Source organism: Mastigoproctus giganteus, chromosome 14, assembly GCF_048544385.1.
Source record: "Mastigoproctus giganteus isolate SK-2022 chromosome 14, ASM4854438v1, whole genome shotgun sequence".
NCBI lineage: Eukaryota > Metazoa > Arthropoda > Arachnida > Uropygi > Thelyphonidae > Mastigoproctus > Mastigoproctus giganteus.
The window spans coordinates 86,571,130-86,593,262 of record NC_143588.1 but is presented as its reverse complement, the minus strand read 5'-3'; the positions used below and the strand labels follow the sequence as shown (position 1 = coordinate 86,593,262).

The 22,133-nt window shown below is 39.1% G+C and overlaps 1 protein-coding gene across 1 annotated transcript in view; it reads right to left on the bottom strand.

The window, feature by feature from the left end:
* The window catches only part of LOC150075318 (structural maintenance of chromosomes flexible hinge domain-containing protein 1-like), a 736,477-nt gene that overhangs the window by 44,999 nt on the left and 669,345 nt on the right, over nt 1–22,133 (bottom strand). Inside the window, exon 47 of the mRNA XM_090388445.1 lies at nt 9,679–9,850. Within this exon, the coding sequence (XP_090244571.1) occupies nt 9,679–9,850 (172 nt within the window). The remainder of the gene's footprint in view (nt 1–9,678; nt 9,851–22,133) is intronic.

Genomic DNA, 22,133 nt, shown 5'->3' with positions numbered 1-22,133 from the left:
TTTAATACGATCGAGGGGCCTGAAACACAGACAATTCATTAATTTTCTTCAAGATATTGAATCCAAGTACACAGATATTCCTTATCACAACCAAATTTGATGGCTTAGCTTAGGAAAAGTTCTTCGGCGAGTATGGGATCTTAAAGATGACATTTTATTTTTAAAACTGAAAAATATTATGGACTTTCCCGAATTAACTGATAATAACTGGATTTGTGATTTTGTGTTTACCCTGGACATCGTGACAGACTTAAATACTGTGTTACAAGGGAAAAATTTATACGCTCATGATATGGTAAAAAGTTTGAATGGATTTAAATTAAAACTCCAGTTGTTCCTTAGACATTTATTAATTAATAAGGTAGACCACTTTCCAACCATGAAGTTGCTGAAAATTCCAGAAAATAAATTTGAAAAATATTGTGAAATTATCAACGCTTTGAATGACGACTTTTCACGAAGATTTGGTGACTTCCGAAAAATTGAGACAAGTTTGGCAATAGTGTGCGACACATTTTCAATAGAAATTGATAGTGCACCGAGAACTACAGCTTCAGATTATAGATCTGCAGTGTGATACTGATTTAAGGGAATTGCACCATCGTGAGGAAATCTGTAAATTTTACAATACTCTTAATTTGGACAAATTCTACGAACTTAAAGATTTTGCCCGAAAAATGTTGTTATTTTTGGATCAACCTACATATGTGAACAAACATTTTCCATCATGAATCTAAATAAAAATTCTTTAAGATCAAGCATCACCGATGATAATTTACAAGCAGTTTTAAGAATCTCAACTACAAAATTAAAACCGAAACCGAAATTACCCGAAATTAAAAAAAAAAATGGTAAAAGATGTAAAACAGTTCCATTAAATTCTTGGTTGTTAGAGAAAAATTTTTTGTTATATTTCTTCTTCATGATAACAAATAATATATATCTAAAAATAGTATTTTACGTGCGGCCCGTCTTCTTTTTGAATTCTTAATGTGGCCCTTCAGCCAAAAATTTTGCCCAGGCCTGGATTAGAGCATAGCTGCCATTTGTCTGATCATTCCTGAAGTCTATCTAGGACTCTCTGAAGAAGCTCAGCTTGACCGTGATCATTAACTACTCTATCAATTTTAACATCATCTGCAAATTCAGACATAATGCCCTCTATCCCTTCATTGATGTCGTTTATGAATATTAAAAACAACAGTGGTCCTAATACTGATCTTTGGGGAACCCCACTTTTTACATCAACCCAATCTGAGGAATAGCCATTTATCACAACCCTCTGCCTCCTGCCCTGAAGCCATCCTTCTATCCATCTAAGGATTTTCCCAGTGATTCCAACCTGTTCCAGCTTATAAAGCAACCGCTCATGTGGGACTGAGTCAAAAGCTTTGCTGAAATCTAAATAAACAATGTTGAAATTATTCCCTAAATCCAGCTCGTGAGTGACCTTTTCAAAATAGCGAACCAGATTTGTTAAACATGATTTTCCGTTTACAAAACATGTTGAGTATCCTTGAGAATTTCAATTCAATTCAAATGATCCTGAATTCCACCTTTGATCATTGCCTCCTGGATTTTCCCTACCACTGAAGTCAGACTGACAGGTCGATAATTTCCCACTTCACTCTTAGATCCACCCTTATGCATGGGAGATACATTGCAGTTTTCCAATCCAACGGAATCTCCCCAGAGTCTAGTGATGCTCGACAATTAGCCTCAATGGTTCAATGCACTCACTTGCTGCCTCCCTTAAGATTATAGGGTATATTCCATCAACTCCAGGAGCCTTACTGGCCTGTAGGCTCGAAAGTTTTTTCATTAAATAATCTTGCGATATTTTCATTAAATAATCTTGCAAAATTAACTACATATTTTTCAACTTCGCTCCCACAATTTTCCATTGCAACAAAAGGTTTTTTATTTGTAAATATCGATGCAAAATAACTGTTCAGTCCATCTGCAATGGCAGCTAGTGTATTTAATACTATCTCCTTTCCCTTACGTAAGGGTCCAATCTGGTTTGTCCTGCTCTTCTTGGCATTTATATATGTGAAGAATTCCTTATTCCACCCCCCCCCCCCATTTGCTCTGTTTGCTAGTAATTTCTCATAAATTGCCTTTGCCTGTCGAACCTTTTCTGTGGCTCTATTACACATCACCATGTAGCTGTTATAGGCTTCAGTACTTTTTATTGCTCTGTAACCTTTCCATGCCACCTTTTTTCTGCTCAAGTAATGTGGCAACTTCACTATTCATCCAACTTGGAACCCTCCCGTGGAATATTTTTTTAATGGTAAATACGCATTCAAGGTATCTGTGATTGTTTTAAAAGCATACCACAGTTCAAATGTATTCATTCTATGTGCGATATCTACACAGATAATAAAGGCCATGTAGTACCTAGTACCTTAAGGCATCGTAATTTCCTTTTCTGAAATTAAAACCCATTCCTTTGCCTTTAATTACTGCTACCTCTCTCGTCATCATCCACCGTAGAACTCCGTGATCACTTCCTGCTACTGGTTCCTCTACTGTCAGCCCTGTTATGTCATCTGATTCATGGATGATGATGAGGTCTAGGATATTCTTTTCTCTAGTACTTTCCCTGACATGTTGATACAAATAACAGTCATCTAGTTGATTTAAAAATTTTGTTTTCCCCGTGTCGAATTTCCTTCCCATTTACTCCAATCAATTAGAGGCAAATTGAAATCACTCATAATAAGACATTGACGCTTACTTGCCCATTCCATTTGCATCTAGAGACTTTCATAATAATTTTCACAATCACCTGGTCTGTAGATTACTCCTACTCACATTATACCTTTGTTTCCAACTATCTCACACCATACAGATTCTATATTAGCATATGAAATGCCTGAATCTGGGAACACTATTGTTGCACTCAGGCTGCTTCTGATATGAAGCATTACCCCACCACCCCTTCAATCTACCCTATTCTTCCTAAATACATTATACAAGCCATACTGAAACTCGTCATTCCAATTTCGGGGAGGCACCATGTCTCCATAAGCTCTATTATGTCTGCGTTACTTGTTTTAACCAGCAGTTCGAATTCGCTCATTTTATTGACGACACTTATAACATTAATATATAAACAATTAAGACTTGTTGTTGTTGTCGTTATTTGGTTTTGAGGAGCATTAGCAACTAAGGCCATATTACTCCAGGGATATGCGGTGGTTATTCTCTGACCTTTCCGCATCCTCCGTATTTGGTGGTCATGGGCTCGAACCCTGGTCTAATCAAGAAGCCCAATTAAGACTTACTGTTCTTGTATATTTAACAACCCTAACACAACCCTTGAAGTTTTTTAGGTTCTCTTCCCTGGCATTAGCTACCTGCTCACTTGAAACGTTTTTGACCCCAGAACATCTAGATATGTCCAGTTGGGGTAACAGATAAGAACTTTTGAGGTATCTGCAACCAATTAGAAGTCAGGGTAATCCCCAAAAAAGATATATTACCATGTCTAGAAATTGGAGTGCCACCAAAGATAAGCATAGGAGCAGAAGAATTCTTTATGAGAGATTTTTTTTTTTTTTTTTTTTTTAGTGAACCCCAAACATGAGAGGTATTAGAACCTACAGTACTTAGTACTGTGCTTGGGTTGGAGATTGAGAAGATGAAAGAAGATATTTGTTGACATTGGACTTGAACTTCTGTAGATTGTAATTTTCAGGAAATACGTATGAAGGAACGTTGTTCCAGAAAACAGCAGTTGAATGAATAAATGAGGAAGATGAAAAGTTGGTTCTGTGGGTTTGAAGTTGGACAGTAAATGGATGTTGGCTGGTGGCGGCACGTGTTCGGACTGTTTTGAAAGAGAGAGCGGGAATTATAGAAGCCAATTCAGAAGAAGAGTGCCCATGGAAGTATCTGTAGAAGAGGTATGCAGCAGAAACAGTACGTCTATGAGAAAGCAAGTGGAGAGACTCTGTTAGAGATGAATCATTAATTAACCTAACTGCCCTCTTCTGAATGGAATCAAGAAGCCTGAGAGAGGTTTCGGGGGACCACCCCAGATGTGGGAACAATATTCCATGGCAGGGCGGATTTGCTATTTATACAGCATGAGCATGCTATTTATACAGCATCATGGAAGAAAAGTAACGTTGAGAGCGAAAGAGAAAACCAAGTTTTTTAGATGCTGAGGAAGCAATATTTGTAATGTGCTTGTGCTAAGAGAGATTAGAAGTCAGGGTAATCCCCAAAAGAGATATATCATTTTGCCTAGAAATCGGAGTGCCACTAAAGATAAGCATACGAGCAGAAGAATCCTTTTTGTGAAATATAAGACAAGACTGAGTTTTAGAAGGGTTGAAATCAACTAAGTTGTCTTTGCCCCACTGGAGAATTACCTGAAGATCGACATTTAAGGAATTGGTAGCAGATTTTCGAGAAGTTGAAGCTGATTGAGCAGGACAAGGTTTCTCAAAATGGAAAGTGGAATGCAATGTGCTATCATCGGCAAAACTATGGATAGAATTTCCAGTCAACGGAAGAAGGTCATTAATATACAAGAGAAAAAGAGTGGGGGAAAGAACCGAACCTTGGGGGACACTGGCAACAGTGGAGAAGTTAGAAGACAGAGAGCCATCTACCATCACCCTCAGTGAGCGATCAGAGAGAAAACTGGATAACCAATTACTAAAAACAGTTGGCAAACCATAAGATGGAAGCTTGTTTAGAAGACCTTTATGCCAAACACGATCGAAAGCCTTTGAGATGTCAAGAGCAACTACTTGTGTTTCACCGAACCTTTCCATTGAAATAGTCCATAAATGGGTAACATAAGCCAGAATATCACCAGCGGATCGACACTGACGGAATCCATACTGGCGATCGTTGATCAGACGGAAGGTTTCTAGGTAGTTTAAGAGTTGGCGGTTAATTGATTTCTCCATTACTTTAGAAAGAATAGAAGTAATTGCAATGGGACGATAATTGGATGGGAGAGATTTGTCACCCTTTTTAGGAACTGGCTGGATATGAGCAAATTTCCAAGCAGAAGGAAAAACACCTTTGAAACAAGTAAGTGAAAAAAGGTGGCAAAGAACAGGAGTAAGTTCAGGAGCGCAGGTTTTGAGAACAAGTTGAGAAATACCATCAGGACCTGGAGCTTTCTTAGCATCAAGATTCATCAAAATCATTCTGATATCCTTTTGACGGAAGACCACAGGAGGCACTGAATGGAGTGTGTTGTAATGGTGGGAGGTGTTTTACCAAGATCATTAATACATGAGTTGGAAGAAAAATGGGATACTAGCAGGTCAGCTTTATCCTTGGCTGAAGTGACAACAGAACCATCTGGTTTGGACAGAGGTGGGAGCAGAGATGGGCAAAGGTTGTGGCTAATAGCTTTGTCAAGGGACCAGAATGCTCGGCTACCATTAGGGCAAGAAGCAAGTTTTCTACTCTTAGCCTGTTCAAACTCTAGTTTAGACTGATTAATAACTGCTTTACAATTGTTGCGAGCTTTGGTGTAAGTATAAAATGAAACTGAAGAATTACAAACAAGCCAATTGCGATATGCAACGTTCTTCTCTTGAACAGCCTTAGCACATTTATCGGAAAACCAAGGTTTAGATTAAGAACGAGATTTTAAAGTGGAGTCTGGTATAAAGGATTCCATTCCTGCAAGAATAATTTCACTGACATGATCTGAGCAAATGTTGATATCAGAAGTTTTGAAACAGTAATCCGACGAAGGAAAAGAAGAAAAGAAGTCTCGCAGGTCATCCAATTTTGCATTCTTGTAATGCCAAACAACACGAGGTTGGGAATAGTCATGAGATAAAGGTTCCACTGGAGAAGAGACAATCACCAAGTTGTGATCTGAAGTGCCTAAAGGACCTCTCACTTCGACCGTGTACTTAGAAGGGTTGTTTGTGAGAAAAAGATCAAGGGTATTATTGGCTGTATGATTAGGATTGTCTGGTATTCTTGTAGGTAAATGAACAATCTGTGCAAGGTCATTAGTAATTGCAAAAGCCTCAGCATCTTGACCTGCTTGGTCGGTGTGACTAGAAAATGGAAGCCAGCTGGAGTTGTGAAAATTAAAATCACTTAGGAAAATCACCTCACTGTTAGGAAAGTGGGACTGGAAAAAGTCAAGTTGCAAAGAGAGGAAGTCAAAGATCTCCAAGTGATTAGTGGAGTTGGGAGAACGGTAGAGACAACAGATAAATTTGACACAATGAGGTAGAGAGATTTTAAGCCTGTGAAGATCGAAAAGAGGAGATTCCAAATGACAAAGTCTCTGACAGGGAATATTGGAATGGAGATATGCACAAGTACCACCTTTGAGGCGAAAGGAATCATTCAGCGAATAATTTGGGCCTCTGAGATGAGGAGTAGTTGAATCCACCGATAACTGAGATTCTGTCAGAAAAAGTACATGGGGTTTGGCAGACTGCAAGTGGAAATGGACATCGTTGAGATTAGAACTGAGACCACGTATATTTGTGAAATCAACTAGGAAGTGTTTGGGAGGTTTAGATCTTTTCGGAGATAAGCTTACTCTATTAGTTTGACAATTTGTGGTGTATTCAATAGTAAGAAAAAGAATATACCGAGATACTTGACATAACGTGGCCTTGACAATGCTCCCCTGCATACACACTACTCGGACTCCCTCCAGTCACTATCTGGCAGAGTAGAGGTAGCAAGATTATACACCAGCTGATCCGGAAGCCTCCTAGAGAATTACCAATAGGTTCGGTCCAGTGTACTAACTTGCGGCCTGCCTGCAAACACCGTTTTAGAGCTGTACCCTCGAAATGTGAGGAATATTGAATCTCACCACGACGTTCATCACAACCTCAAAAGTCTTTAATCGTACTGCATGATGGAAGAGATAGGGAAGGGTTGACCGGAACCTAGCTCTAGAGACTAAACATGGGTTCTACCACTTCAAGCCTCCAATAAGCAAAGTGGTGGTATTTCACCGGTTGATGAGAGTCATCTACCACTTAGTACTGCCTGGTAACATAGAGTGGCGGCGTTTCTCCATGTGGTGTAGGCGCCCACACCTCGACCCTTGCTTACGTTGGTTCACACGTGAGTGGTCACCCACCATGTACTTGTGCATGGAGGTTATACCCAGGATTTCTAACAGTCCCACCATCGCGAAGGTGCAAGCAGAGGATTTGGTTGTCACAGACCGTCCGGACTTCGCCGAAATTGGGTACACTTGACTCGAGTGTCACCCGAATATCAGTTCCATCAGCGTTTTAGACTCCCAGGTAGCAAGTACAGCTTGTCTGGCATATCTGAGAGAATGTCTGTGACAACCTCAAGGACATAAGACAAGATTGAGTTTTAGAAGGAATGAAATCAACTAAGTTGTCTTTTCCCCACTGGAGAATTACCTGGAGAATGGCATTTAAGGAATTGGTAGTGGATATTTGAGAAGTTGTAGCTGATTGAGCAGGGCAAGGTCTCTCAAACTGGAAAGTGGAATGCAATGTGCTATCATCGGCAAAACTATGGATAGGATTTCCAGTCAATGGAAGAAGGTCATTAATACACAATAGGAAAAGAGAGAAGGTCATTAATATACAAGAGGAAAAGAGTTCTAGTGTCCCCCAAGTCCACTGAACCTTGGGAGACACCAGCATTAATGGAGAAGTTAGAAGACAGAGAGCCATCTACCATCACCCTCAGTGAGCGATCACTTATTGTTGTTATTTGTTTTTTCAGGAGCATTAGCAACTAAGGCCATATTGCTCACAGGATATGTGGTGGTCATTCCCTGACCTTTCCGCATCCTCCGTATTTGGTGGCTCATGGGCTCGAATCCTGGTCTAATCAAGAAGCGTGTGCTACAGCACTGCTGCTCCTGCCCACCTGGCTACGTAGGAGGCGCAAGCGATCAGAGAGAAAACTGAATAACCAATTACAAAAAACAGTTGCCAAACCATAAGATGGAAGCTTGTTTAGAAGACCTTTATGCCAAACACGATCGAAAGCCTTTAAATTGTCAAGAGCAATTGCTTGTGTTTCACTGAACTTTTCCATTGAATTTGTCTAAAAATTGGTAACATAAGCCAGAATATCACCAGTGGATTGACACTGACGGAGAAATCAATTAACTGGTGGTTAATTGATTTCTCCATTACTTTAGAAAGAATAGAAGTAATTGCAATGGGACGATAATTGGATGGGAGAGATTTGTCAGCCTTTTTAGGAACTGACTGGATATGAGCAAATTTCCAAGCAGAAGGAAAAACACCTTTGGAATAAGAACTGAAAAAAAGGCGGCAAAGAACAGGAGTAAGTTCAGAAGCACGTGTTTTGAGAACAAGTGGAGAAATACCATTAGGACCTGCAGCTTTCTGAGTATCAAGTTTCGTCAATATTCTTTTGATGGAAGACCACAGGAAGCATTAAGTGGAGTGAGTTGGGAATGGTGGGGGGTGTTTTACCAAGATCATTAATACATCAGTTGGAAGAAAAATGCGATGCTAGCAGGTCAGCTTTATCCTTGGCTGAAATGAGAACAGAACCATCTGGTTTTGACAGAGTGGGAGCAGAGATGGGCAAAAGTTGCGGTCAACAGCTTTGGCAAGAGACCAGAATTCTCGGCTACCATTAGGGCAAGAAGCAAGTTTTCTACTCTTAGCCTGTTCAAAATCTAGTTTGGACTGATTAATAACTGCTTTACAATTTGTTGCGAGCTTTGGTGTAGGCAGAAAATGAAACTGAAGAATTGGAAACAAGCCAATTGTGCAATATGCAACATTCTTCTCTTGAACAGCCTTAGCACATTTATGGGAAAACCAAGGTTTATATAAAAGACGAGATTTTACAGTGGAGTGTGGAATAAAGGATTCCATTCCTACAAGAATAATTTCACTGACACGATCTGAGCAAACGTTGACATCATAAGTTTGAAACAGTAATTTGACCAAGGAAAAGAAATCTCTCAGGTCATCCCATTTTGCATCATTGTAATGCCAAACAACATGAGGTTGTGAGTCATGAGATAAAGGCTCCGTTGGAGAAGAGACAATCACCAAGTTGTGATCTGAGGTGCCTAAACAACCAATCATTTCAACTCTGTAATTAGAAGGGTTGTTGTGAAAAAAGATGAAGCGTGTTGGCTGTATGGTTAGGATTGTCCGGTATTCTGGTAGGTAAATAAACAATCTGTGTGAAATCATTAGTAATTGCAAAAGCTGGAGCATCTTGATCAGCTGGATCAGTGTGACCAGAAAACGTAAGCCAGCTGGAGTTGTGAACATTAAAATCACCAAGAAAAATTACCTGACTGTTAGGAAAGTTGGACTGGAGAAAGTCAAGTTGCAAAGAGAGGAAGTCAAAGAGCTCCAAGTGATTAGTGGATTTTGGAAAACGGTAAAGATAACGGATGTCAAAATGTGATGCACAAAAATGGAAAAAATGGATATTACTTTGGATGATGTAAGAACATTGATAAGAGAAGATGAAATAATCATAGCATTTCAAGGGCTAAACTAATTTCTGCATGGTACGGCCACTGAAAAGGACACCTCTATACTACTTGATCACAAAACACTGCTCTCCATAATGAAAAGTATTTAATTGTTAGTGTTTCCCATACTTGGACACTCAGATGTGTTTCCTTTAATTCTTAAATATTATCATGTTAAAATTAGTCTGTATACTCACTAATATGTCTTGTTAACTGTTTATATTCTTCAGATGGTGGAGCACCAAATATCATTCCCCTTAATTTATCTATTGGTGGTGCTTTGTTTTGGGAACCTCCAAACTTGCCATTGCTACGAATCCTATCCCCATCTCTTGTTAATAGAGTAGGACAATAGGCATTTTTTACAACCTGAAAAAATAATAGTTATTTAAGGATTAATAAATAAACACTTATTAATTTGTATTAAAAAGAAGTATTGATGTTTTATTTAAGTAGAAGAAAAATTGGTTTTGAACTTTTTTTTCCCCATTTCTGCTTTGTTTGTTTCAAAAAATAGCAAGGCTAACTGGATCGATTATTAAACAGAAGAATACCATTTTAACTATCATGTTACAATCATGTAGGCAAAGTGCTACATTCAGGAAATCTCTGACTATCTCTACAGTCAAGCTACAAAAATAAACAATATCTCAATAAATTCTAATTCATTATTGCTATTCTGATAAAACTGCACCATACTGCTAGAACCATCAACTAATATACCATTTGGTTGAAGACAAAACTGCATTATTTAGCATTAAAGGGAGAAAAACTATTAAAATTTATTCATAAATATTTGAGTATCAATTTTTAAATTTTATTAAAGAAAAGACTGATAAAATTATGTTATGGGGAAAAAAAAATATATATATAAAAAAAAAAAATATATATATTTTTTTTTGATAGATTTTATTAACCTGATGTTTCAGATAATGCAGATGTGATTAACATATTCTCCACTTCATTTATCAATTTCTTTCAAATATACATCCAACCCTTCTTTAAATGTAGAAAATCTAACCTCCATAACAATAGCTGGTAGTTTATTGCAAAGTTAATCAGCCTTCGAATAAGGAAAACTTTTTTGGACAGCTGTTCTAAAATTATCCCTTCCCAATTTAATTTATACTCCTTGTATATGTTAAGTGTAGAGACCCCCACTGCATTTAGTACCCACATCCATCACAATCCTTTTGATCATCTTATAAATGCCTGGTTTCCAAACAATGTAAATTATAGAAGATTATACAAGATAATGTAAATTATACAAGATTCCATTGATAAGAACACCCCTTCTGCTAGCAACCAATTTTGACAGTCATCTCTATACACTTTCCAACAGGTCCACTTCTTTACTAAAATAGGGTTTCCAAGTCTGCATGCAGTATTCAAGATGTGGCCTAATTGCCCCAGGGTCCCAAGATGGATATCATCATTCTTCTCTTTCTTGGTGACTCCTTTCTACTTCTCTCTCTCTCTCTCTCTCTCTCTCAGGGTAACTCGGTGAATTTTTATTTTTTGGCTGGTGCAGCATAAGCCTCAGGCTTCCTTGCATCATATGGCTGATAACAATAATATAATGTAATGATCACTTCTTTGTATCTATAGGCAAATGTTCTGATTATAATCCAGAGGATTCACAACTCATCATTTGGACTCAAACCACGGGATTCAAATATGTGTCCTGTGCTACTTGGCTATATAAAGTTCTTGTATATCATTAACATAACTCTGAACTGTTCTAGTAGCATGTCTACATTGTTCAGAGGATGTAATATTAGCATTAATAGTGGCAAATGATGTAAGAAAGCAAGCTTATACAGCACCAGCAAAAAAACAAAAAAAAAAACAAAACCATTTCACCTATCCATCCCTTCCAACAGTTTGCCTAGTTCTTCCTTGATTATCTATTTCCACAACAATGGCTGAAAGCTTGTTACAACAATCAACCACCCCTGACTGAAGACAAACTCCCACACATCTATTTTGCAACCATCTTTCCTCATGTGAATTTATGCCCCCTCATATACATAGTATGAGCAAGAGGAAGAATCTCAACAGCATTGAGTTTGCTCAAGCTATTCAAAGCCTTAAACACCCCAATCAGATTACCTTGCAGTTGCCTAGGTCTCGAAATGCTGCAATTTGCAGAACTGAAGCCTTCGTTTGGTAAAAGCATACCTTTCTTCCCCTCACAAATCTCATTGCCCTTCCTTCTCTCCATCTGTTACAGCAGAAGTATATCATTCCTAAAACGAGGCCAACAGACCTGTATACAGTAGTAAAGATATGGCCCGACCATTGCCATATATACAATGGGATCACCTCCTCCTTATCCCTGCTAGCAAAATACCTGTATATCATTGACAAAACCACAAGGGCTGTCTGCACTGCTCAGAGAACCTCATATCAACATGAACAATTACCCTGAGGTCCTTTTCATTTTCCACTACCATGAGTACAGTATTGCACAGTTGATACATTAATCTGGAACTACTGCTACCCATGTGTAGTACCTTGCATTTGTGAATGTTAAATTTCAATTGCTATTTCTCAGCTCATCTGCCTAATTTTTCTAGATCTTGTTGCAGCAGCATACCTTCATTATTTTCATTAACCCGCCAATCTTAGTATCATCCACAAACTTAGACATTAACCCCGATATACCTTCATCAATATCATTAATCAATACTGAAAACAACAATGGATCCAGCACCGAACCCTGTGGGACACCACTAATAACCACTCTCTGTCTTCTCCCACTCAACCATCCCTTTTTCCCATAGCATTAACTTATCCTTAATGCTACACTGCTCCAATTTGTAGAGCAGTCTTTTATGTGCAATAGTATCAAAAGATTTCCTCAAATCCACATATATGATATTAAAATTATTTTTTGCATCCAGTTTTTTTGTGACTATATCACAGAACCCAATCAAATTGGTCAGACAAGATCTCCCCTTAACAAACCCATGCTATGATTGAAGTATCTGTACTTTTGTCTAGATGGTCTTGCATTACTTCTTTAACTGGTGACTCCTTTATTTTTCCTGGAATAGATGTTAAGCTAACAGGCCTGTAATTACTAATGTCACCTTTTGATTTCCCTTTGATTTCTCCAGTCCATAGGGACCTCTCCTGAATCCAAAGATGCTCTCATAATTATAGCTAAGTGTTTGCTTACTTCTTTGTTGCCACCCTTAATATAAGTGGATGATCCCATCCACCCCAGGCAACTTTTTTATGTTAAGTTTCTCTTTCACTTTTCTCTCAGTTATCACAAAATCATTTAGCGCCCCGTTAGATTTTGATGAACTTCTGGCATTCCCCTCTCTAAAGAATTCCTCATGTGTTAATTTATATGCAAAATATCTATTTAGTTTTTCATCAACTTGAGCATTATCATCAACAGTTAAACCATCAACATCAAGTGGACCAATGTGATTCAACCCCCCCCCCTCTACTGTTAAAATAAGTAAAGAAATCTTTCCTGCTCTTCTTGGCATTCTTTGCCAGAGACTTCTTGTAATCTGCCTTAGCTTGCCTAATTTCCTTTGTAACTTGATTACAGACCAGTTTATATCTACCATATACACCTGTATCACCTTATAATTTATATGCATCCCATGGATTTTTCTTTTCTGCCACAAGTCTCATCAGTTCATCTGACACCCGTTTCAGGTGAAGTCTTAAACAGTATTTCTCAGTTGAAATAAAATGCCTAGCAAATTCTACAATCACTTCCCTTAATGCTTTCCATTTAGAATTTGCTGTTGGTAACACCATCAGATGGTCATGCTGTTTAGAATTTAAAAACTGTCTGAGACCACTGCAGTCATCCATATGAAAGAAAAAGCACTTCCCTTTATCCTTCAATTTCCTCTCATTTATCACAAAATTATTTAGCTTCCTGTTAGAGTTTGATACACTTCTAGCATCCCCCTCAGTAAAGAATTCCTCATGTGTGAATGTACATGCAAAATATCTGTTCAGCCTGTCAGCACCCAGAGCAGGTTTGTTTTGTTTGTTATTTGGTTTTTAGGAGCATTAGCAACTAAGGCCATATTGCTCTGGGGATATGCAGTGGTCATTCCCTGACCTTTCCGTATTTGGTGGTTACGGGCTCGAACCCCGGTCTAATCAAGAAGCGTGTGCTATGCACTGCTGCTCCTGTCCACCTGAGCAGGATCTGTTGTTGTTGTTGTTATTTGGTTTTTAGGAGCATTAGCAACTAAGGCCATATTGCTCCGGGATATGCGGTAGTCATTCCCTGACCTTTCCGCATCCTCCGTATTTGGTGGTGATGGGCTCGAACCCCGGTCTAACCAAGAAGCGTATGCTACGCACTGCTGCTCCTTCCCACCTGGCTACGGAGGCGCCTCCTGAGCAGGATCATCCACAGTTAAACCACTAACATCAAGTGGACCAATGTAATTCAGCCCTTTCCTTCTACTGGGAATATAAGTAAATAATTCTTTGCTGCTTTTCTTGGCATTCTCTGCTAGAGACTTCTCATAATCTGCCTTGGCTTGCCTAACCTCTTTGTGACTTAATTGCAGACTAGTTTATATCTACCATAGGCTTCTGTATCACCTGATAATTTATATATGCATCCCATGCAAATTTTTTCTTTACCACGTGCTTCAATAGTTCATCTGGCATCCATTTTGGTTTAAGTCTTGAAGATTTTTTTTTTAATTGCTATGAAAAGCCTAGTAGCCTCTATGATCATTTCTTTGAATTCTTTCCATTTTGAATTTGTTGTTGGTCCCACTGTATAGAATTTAAAAAGAATTTGAGACCACTGTAGTTTCCTTTATGAAAGCAAGAATCCCTTTCTCTTACCCTTGATGGTAGTTACATCTTTAATTAAATCCCACGTCAATATACTGTGATCACTGCCACTTAGTGGTTCTTTTATCTGCAAATTGTTAATGCATGAAGAATTACTACTGGTAATCAGATCAAGAGTATTGTTTTCTCTTGTTGCCTCTCTAACATGCTGTTGTAGAAAACATACATCCAATAAATCCACAAGTCTTTCTAGTGTATGACTGACCAACACTAGTAAGTTGTGGGTTGTGACTACCTACCTAATAGCATGTTGGGCAACCTTTTGCTATTATAACCACTTGCATCCAGTGTGGCATTGACTCCATGCGACATAAGTGTCCTGTAGTATCCTACACCAGATGGACAGAAGGACATCCTGCAGTTTGGCAACAGAGCAAGGTACTGGACTGGCAAATGTTGTATTCCACTGAATCCTACAAATTAGCATTAGCATTAGTAGAGGCATTTGATGCAAGAAAGCAAGCTTATGCAGCATCAGCCAAAAAAAAAAAAAAAAAACCCACTTCCACTTCACCCCTCTGTTCGTTCAAAATACCTGTCCAGCTGAGCCTTAAACTTATTTAGGCTATCAACCTCCACCACAAGGGATGGAAGTCTGTTCAACCAACCAACCACCCGCTGGCTAAAGGCAAATTTCCGCACGTCTATCCTACATCTGTCTTTCCTCAATTTGAATTAATGCCCTCTCAGGTGATTATTCTGAGCTAGAGGAAGAATCCCATCAGCATTGAGCATGCTTAAACCATTCAAGGCTTTATACACCTCCATCAGATCACCTCGCTGGTGCCTAGTCTCCAGACACTGTAATTTGCAAAACTTAAGCCTTTCTTCGTAAGAGCACCCCTTTGTTCCATTCACTAATCTTGTTGCCCTTCTCTGTACTCGTTCCAGCAGCTCTACATCCTTCTTGAAATGAGGCCTCCAGACCTGTATACAGTACTCTAGGTGTGGCCTGACCATCGCCTTATACAATGGAATAATCACCTCCTTATCCCTGCTGGAAAAATTCCTGTATATCATTGACAATACTATATGAGCTACTCTTGCAGCCCTTCTGCACTGCTCAGAGAACTTCATATCTGCCTGCACAACCACCCCCAAGTCCCTTTCATTCTCTACCACTGTCAGTGTAGTACCACAGAGTTGATACGTTGCTCTGGGGTTGCTGTTTCCCATGTGTAGTACTTTACATTTATCAATGTTAAACTTCATTTGCCACCTCTCAGCCCATCTGCTCAACCTTTCCAGATCCTGTTGCAGCAGCATAGTGTCAGTAGTGTCCTTGACAACCCTGCCAACCTTTGTATCGTCTGCAAACTTGGACATTAAGCCCGATATACCATCATCGATATCATTTATAAATACAGAAAACAATAATGGACCCAACACTGAGCCCTGAGGACTCCACTAATAACATCAGTCCACGATGAGCAGTGTCCATTGATTACCACTCTCTGTCTTCTCCCCCTCAACCACCCCTTTATCCATAGCAGCAATTTGCCTCCAATGTCACACTGCTCCAATTTGTGTAGCAGTCTTCCATGTGCAACAGTATCAAAAGCCTTTCTAAGATCCAAGTATATAATATCGAAGTTATTCCCTGCATCCAGTTCTTTTGTGACTGCATCATAGTATCCAATCAAGTTGGTCAGGCAAGGCTTCCCCTTAACAAAACCATGCTGTGTCTGAGCTATAACTGAAGTCTTGTCTAAATGATCCTGCAGTGCTTCTTTAACCAGTGCCTCCATTAATTTTCCTGGAACAGAAGTTAAGCTCACAGGTCTATAATTACTTGTGTCAGCCTTTGATCCTCCTTTGTGAATTGGGGTCACATTTGCACATTTCCAGTCTATGGGTACCTCCCCTGAGTCCAAGGAAGCTCTCATAATTATGGCTAAGTGTTTGCTTACTTCCTTTGCTGCCTCCTTTAATATAACTGGATAGATCCCATCCACCCCAGGTGCCTTTCTTGTGTTTATCTTCAACAGTTTCTCCTCCACTTTACTCCCAGTTATTTCAAGATTCTGTAGCTTACTGCTAGAGTTGAATACACCTCTGGCATTCCCCTCGCTGAATAACTCCTCATGTGTGAATGTCGATGCAAAATATTCATTTAGTTTGTTAGCTACCTGAGCAGGATCATCAACACTTGACCCATCAATATAAAGTGGACCAATCTGATTCACCCCCTTCCTTCTAGAGTTTACATAAGTAAAGAACTCTTTGCTGTTTTTCTTTGCATCCCTTGCCAAGGATTTCTCGTAATCTGCCTTTGCCTGCCTAACCTCCTTTGTAACTTGGTTGCATATCAACTTGTATCTATCATAGGCTTCTGTGTCATGTGTTAATTTGTATGTATCCCATGCATTTTTCTTCTCTGCCATATGCCTCATTAGTTCATCTGACATCCATTTTGGCCTAAACCTTGAACAATATTTCTTAGTTGGTATGTAAAGCCTAGTAGCTTCCAAGATAAGTTCTTTGAATGCTTCCCATTTTGAATTTGCTGTTGGTAACATCATCAGTTGGTCCCACTGTATAGAATTTAAATACTGTCTCAGTCCATCGTAGTCGCCTTTACGGAAGCAATAACCCTTCCCTTTACCCCTAATGGTAGTTACCTCTTTGAGTAAATCCCACTTCAGCACACTGTTCACTGCCACCTAGTGGTTCATTTATCTGCAGATTCTTAATGCATGAAGAATCACTGCTGATAATCAAATCAAGAGTATTACTCCCTCTAGTTGCCTCCCGAACATGCTGATGTAGAAAACAATCATCCAATAAATCCACAAAAGTCCTGCTAGTGTGTGAGTAACCAGCCCCCAAATTCCAGTCAATATCTGGGAAATTAAAATCTCCCATTATAAGACACTCTGATTTACTGATCCACTCTATTTCCCTGTACAGTTCCTTATTATACTCATCAGAGTCATTAGGCCTATAGCACACTCCTACTCTCAATTTTGATCTCCCAATGTTTATGTCACACCAAACTGACTCCACACTGCACTGTCCAGCGATGTCGACTGGCTTCACTTCCTTGGTTCACTTCCTTCACTTCCTTCACATCTCCCACTCAACCATCTCTTTATCCATTGCAGCAACTTGCCCTTAATGTCATACTGCTCTGATTTGTAAAGCAATCTTCCATGTGCAACAGTATCAATAGCTTTCCTGAAATCTAAGTATATGATATCAAAATTATTTTTTGCATCCAGTTCCTATGTGACCACATCGTAGTATCTAATCAAACTGGTCAGACAAGACTTCCCCTTAACAAACCCATGCTGTGTCTGAACTATTACTGCTGTCTTGTCTAGGTGATCCTGCATCACGTCTTTAAACAATGACTCCATTATTTCCCCAGGAACAGAAGTTAAACTAACAGGTCTATACAGGCACTCCCCAACTTACGTGTCGGAATTTCCCTAAATGCTTATGCAGCACTCACAACTATGCTTGCTGTATTTGATTGAAGCAAAAAAGAAATGTTCGACGAACATATAAATAGAATAATTTGTTAAATTTTTGTTTATCTCATGCGTAGGAAAAAATACAAAAAAAGGGAGGGGACAGGCGTAAGTCAGCAAGTTTTACCTTTCGAGCATCATTGCCAGAATCAATGTCTCCAGGTGATAACTATGCAGAGGTTGAGGGCTGTGGAAATTTAGAAGAGGTTTTCTCCAACTCATCACAAAATTTCTTGGCTGCTACAGATCAGCACTGGCAGCTTCACTGCATACTTTAATGTTGTGGAAACCAGCACAATGCTTGAACCTATTAAACCACCCACTGCTTTCCACAAACTTCACTTGGGGTTCGCTGTACTTATCCTTAATATCTTTATAAATACTTGCTTTTGCTTGAATGGCCATTAGACTCAGGGGCACTCACTTCTGAATCTGATTTTCCATCCCTATTACTTTTTCTATCTTCCAAATAGCACCTGAATGCTGTTTTGTGATCACTGTTGATCTTAAATGCATTAACCCTTTAACATGTTCTTTTTATGCACACACTGTCCCTTAAAATAGTATTCACTGTTGAAGCAGTGAGACCTAATTCCATGCAATAGATGACAAACTTTGTCCTGCTTCGTACTTATCATTTTCATCTCTAAATAAATTTTGTTTCGTTTCCTAGCCCTGCCACCACTTTCACTTTCCGTTGGTCACTTTTTCTTCATTATTGTAATACGTGAATAGGAAAGAGAAGATTCTGAAAATTTATTTGTTTCTTATATGACTGAAGATTTCAGTGAAAGGTAACACATGTCATCATAATAATAATGTAAAAACCCACACAATTCCAGTTATTGGGGTTATAGCAACTGCAATAAAATTGAGCTTTCTTTTTTTTTTATGTAAACCCCAAACACGAGAGGTATTAGAACCTATAGTACTTAGTACCGTGCTTGGGTTGGAGGTTGAGAAGATGAGAGAAGATATTTGTTGACACTGGACTTGAACTTCTGTAGACTGTAATTTTCAGGAAATACGTATGAAGGAAGGTTGTTCCAGAAAACGGCAGTTGAATTAATAAATGAGGAAGATGAAAAGTTGGTTCTGTGAGTTTGAAGTTCAACAGTAAATGGATGTTGGCAGCACGTGTTCAGACTGTTTTGAAAGTGAGAGCGGGAATTATAGAAGCCAATTCAGAAGAACAGTGCCCAGGGAAGTATCTGTAGAAGAGGCATGCAGCAGAAACAGTACGTCTATGAGACAGCGAGTGGAGAGACTCTGTTAGGGATGAATCATTAATTAGCCTAACTGCCGTCTTCTGAAAGGAATCAAGAAGCCTGAGGGAGGTTTTGGGGGCACTACCCCAGATGTGAGAACAATATTCCATGGCAGGGCGGATTTGCAATTCATACAGAATGAGCAGCTGTTTGGAAGAAAAGTAACGACGAGAGCGAAAGAGAAAACGAAGTTTTTTAGATGCAGAGGAAGCAATATTTGTAATGTGCTTGTGACAAGAGAGATTAGAAGTCAGGGTAATCCCCAAAAGAGATATATCATTTTGCCTAGAAATCAGAGTGTCAATAAACAAAAGCATAGGAGCAGAAGAATCCTTTTTGCGAGATATGTTAATGATCACTGTCAAGCTGAGCTTCTTCAGAGAGACCTAGATAGACTTCAGGAATGGTCAGAAAAATGGCAGCTATGCTTTAATCCAACAAAGTGTAAGGTATTACACCTGGGAAACAGTAACCCCAAAATAACTTATTCACTTGGTGGAGTTCAACTAAACCCAGTACTGGAGGAAAGGGACTTGGGTGTTACGATACGGTCAGACACGAAATTCTCTGAGCATTGTAAACAGGTTGCAAGGAAAGCCTATAGTATCCTGTCGATGATCTATCAAACTTTTGCAAGTAGAGATAGGAACGTGATAATCCTATTATATAAGGCTTTTGTTAGACCACACTTGGAATACTGTGTTCAAGTATGGAGACCGCACCTAAAGAAAGACACCGAGCTTCTTGAAAGGGTGCAAGGACGGGTAACTCACCTGATGAGATCGGCAAAAGCGTCCTTATGAAGAAAGACTTCAAATATGTTGGTTGCAGAGTTTGGAAACTAGACACCTTAGAGGCGATTTGATTGAGGTGTTTAAGGCTCTGAGAAGCATCAGTAAAATGAATGAGGATGCAATTTTCAAGGTTATAAATGATGCTAGAACTAGGGCATAAATTCAAGTTACGGGAGGAAATGTTTAGATTGGACTGCAGGAAGTTTTATTTTAGCCAGTGAGTTATAAATTACTGGAATAAGTTGCCTACATGGATAGTAGAGGCTGACAATTTGGGGAAATTCAAAGGTCATCTGGATAGTACCTTCAGGTCAGGAAAGCGCATAGGATGATAGGTTTAATTTCCTTTTCTTTTACTGATTATTATTATTTATTTATTTTATTTTTTTTTTTATCATTGTTTTATTCGTTTTTTTTTTTAGCGGTGCAGCATAAGCTATAGGCTTTCTTGCAACATGCCGCCATTACTAATACTATTACAAGGCAAACCTGAGTTTTAGAAGGGTTGAAATCAACTAAGTTGTCTCTGCCCCACTGGAGATCGGCATTTAAAGAATTGGTAGCAGATTTTTGAGAAGTTGATTGAACAGGGCAAGGTTTCTCAGAATGCAATGTGCTATCATCGGCAAAACTATGGATAGGATTTTCGTCAACGGAAGAAGATCATAAATATACAAGAGGAAAAGAGTGGGTGAAAGAACTGAACCTTGGGGGACACTGGCATTCGTGGAGAAGTTAGAAGACAGAGAACCATCTATCATCATCCTCAGTGAGCGATCAGAGAGAAAACTGGATAACCAATTACTAAAAACAGTTGGCAAGCCATAAGATGGAAGTTTGTTTATAAGATCTTAATGCCAAACACGATTGAAAGCCTTTGAGATGTCAAGAGCAACAACTTGTGTTTCACCGAACCTTTCCATTGAATTAGTCCATAAATGGATAACATAAGCTAGAGCATCACCAGTGGATCGACACTGACGGAATCCATACTGGCGTCATTGATCAGACAAAAGGTTTCTAGGTAGTTTAAGAGTTGGCGGTTAATTGATTTCTCCATTATTTTAGAAAGAATAGAAGTAATTGCAATGGGATGATAATTGGATGGGAGAGATTTGTCACCCTTTTTAGGAACTGGCTGGATATGAGCAAATTTCCAAGCAGAAGGAAAAACACCTTTGAAATAAGTAAGTGAAAAAAGGCGGCAAAGAATAGGAGTAAGTTCAGGAGCACAGGTTTTGAAAACAAGTGGAGAAATACCATCAGGACCTGGAGTTTTCTCAGCATCAAGATTCATCAAAATCGTTCTTACATCCTTTTGACAGAAGACCACAGGAGGCCTTGAATGGAGTGTGTTGGGAATGGCGGGAGGTGTTTTACCAAGATCATTAATACATGAGTTGGAAGAAAAATGGGATGCTAGCAGGTCAGCTTTATCTTTGGCTGAAGTGACAACAGAACCATCTGGTTTGGACAGAGGTGGGAGCAGAGATGGGCAAAGGTTGTGGCTAATAGCTTTGTCAAGGGACCAGAATGCTCGGCTACTATTAGGCCAAGAAGCAAGTTTTCTACTCTTAGCCTGTTCAAACTCTAGTTAGGACTGATTAATAACTGCTTTACAATTGTTGCGAGCTTTGGTGTAGGCAGAAAATGAAACTGAAGAATTGGAAACAAGCCAATTGTGCAATATGCAACATTCTTCTCTTGAACAGCCTTAGCACATTTATTGGAAAACCAAGGTTTATATAAAAGACAAGATTTTAAAGTGGAGTCTGGGATAAAGGATTCCATTCCTGCAAGAATAATTTCACTGACAAAATCTGAGCAAACGTTGACATCAGAAGTTTTAAAACAGTAATCCGACCAAGGAAAAGAAGAAAAGAAGTCTCGTAGGCCATCCCATTTTGCATTCTTGTAATGCCAAACAACACGAGGTTGGGAATAGCCATAAGATAAAGGCTCCATTGGAGAAGAGACAATCACCAAGTTGTGATCTGAAGTGCCAAAATGACCTCTCACTTCGACCGTGTACTTAGAAGGGTGTTTGTGAGAAAAAGATCAAGCGTGTTGGCTGTATGATTAGAATTGTCTGGTATTCTTGTAGGTAAATGAACAATCTGTGCAAGGTCATTAGTAATTGCACAAGTCTCAGCCTCTCAACCAGCCGGGTCGGTGTGACTAGAAAACGGAAGCCAGCTGGAGTTGTGAACATTAAAATCACCAAGGAAAATTACCTCACTGTTAGGAAAGTTGGACTGGAGAA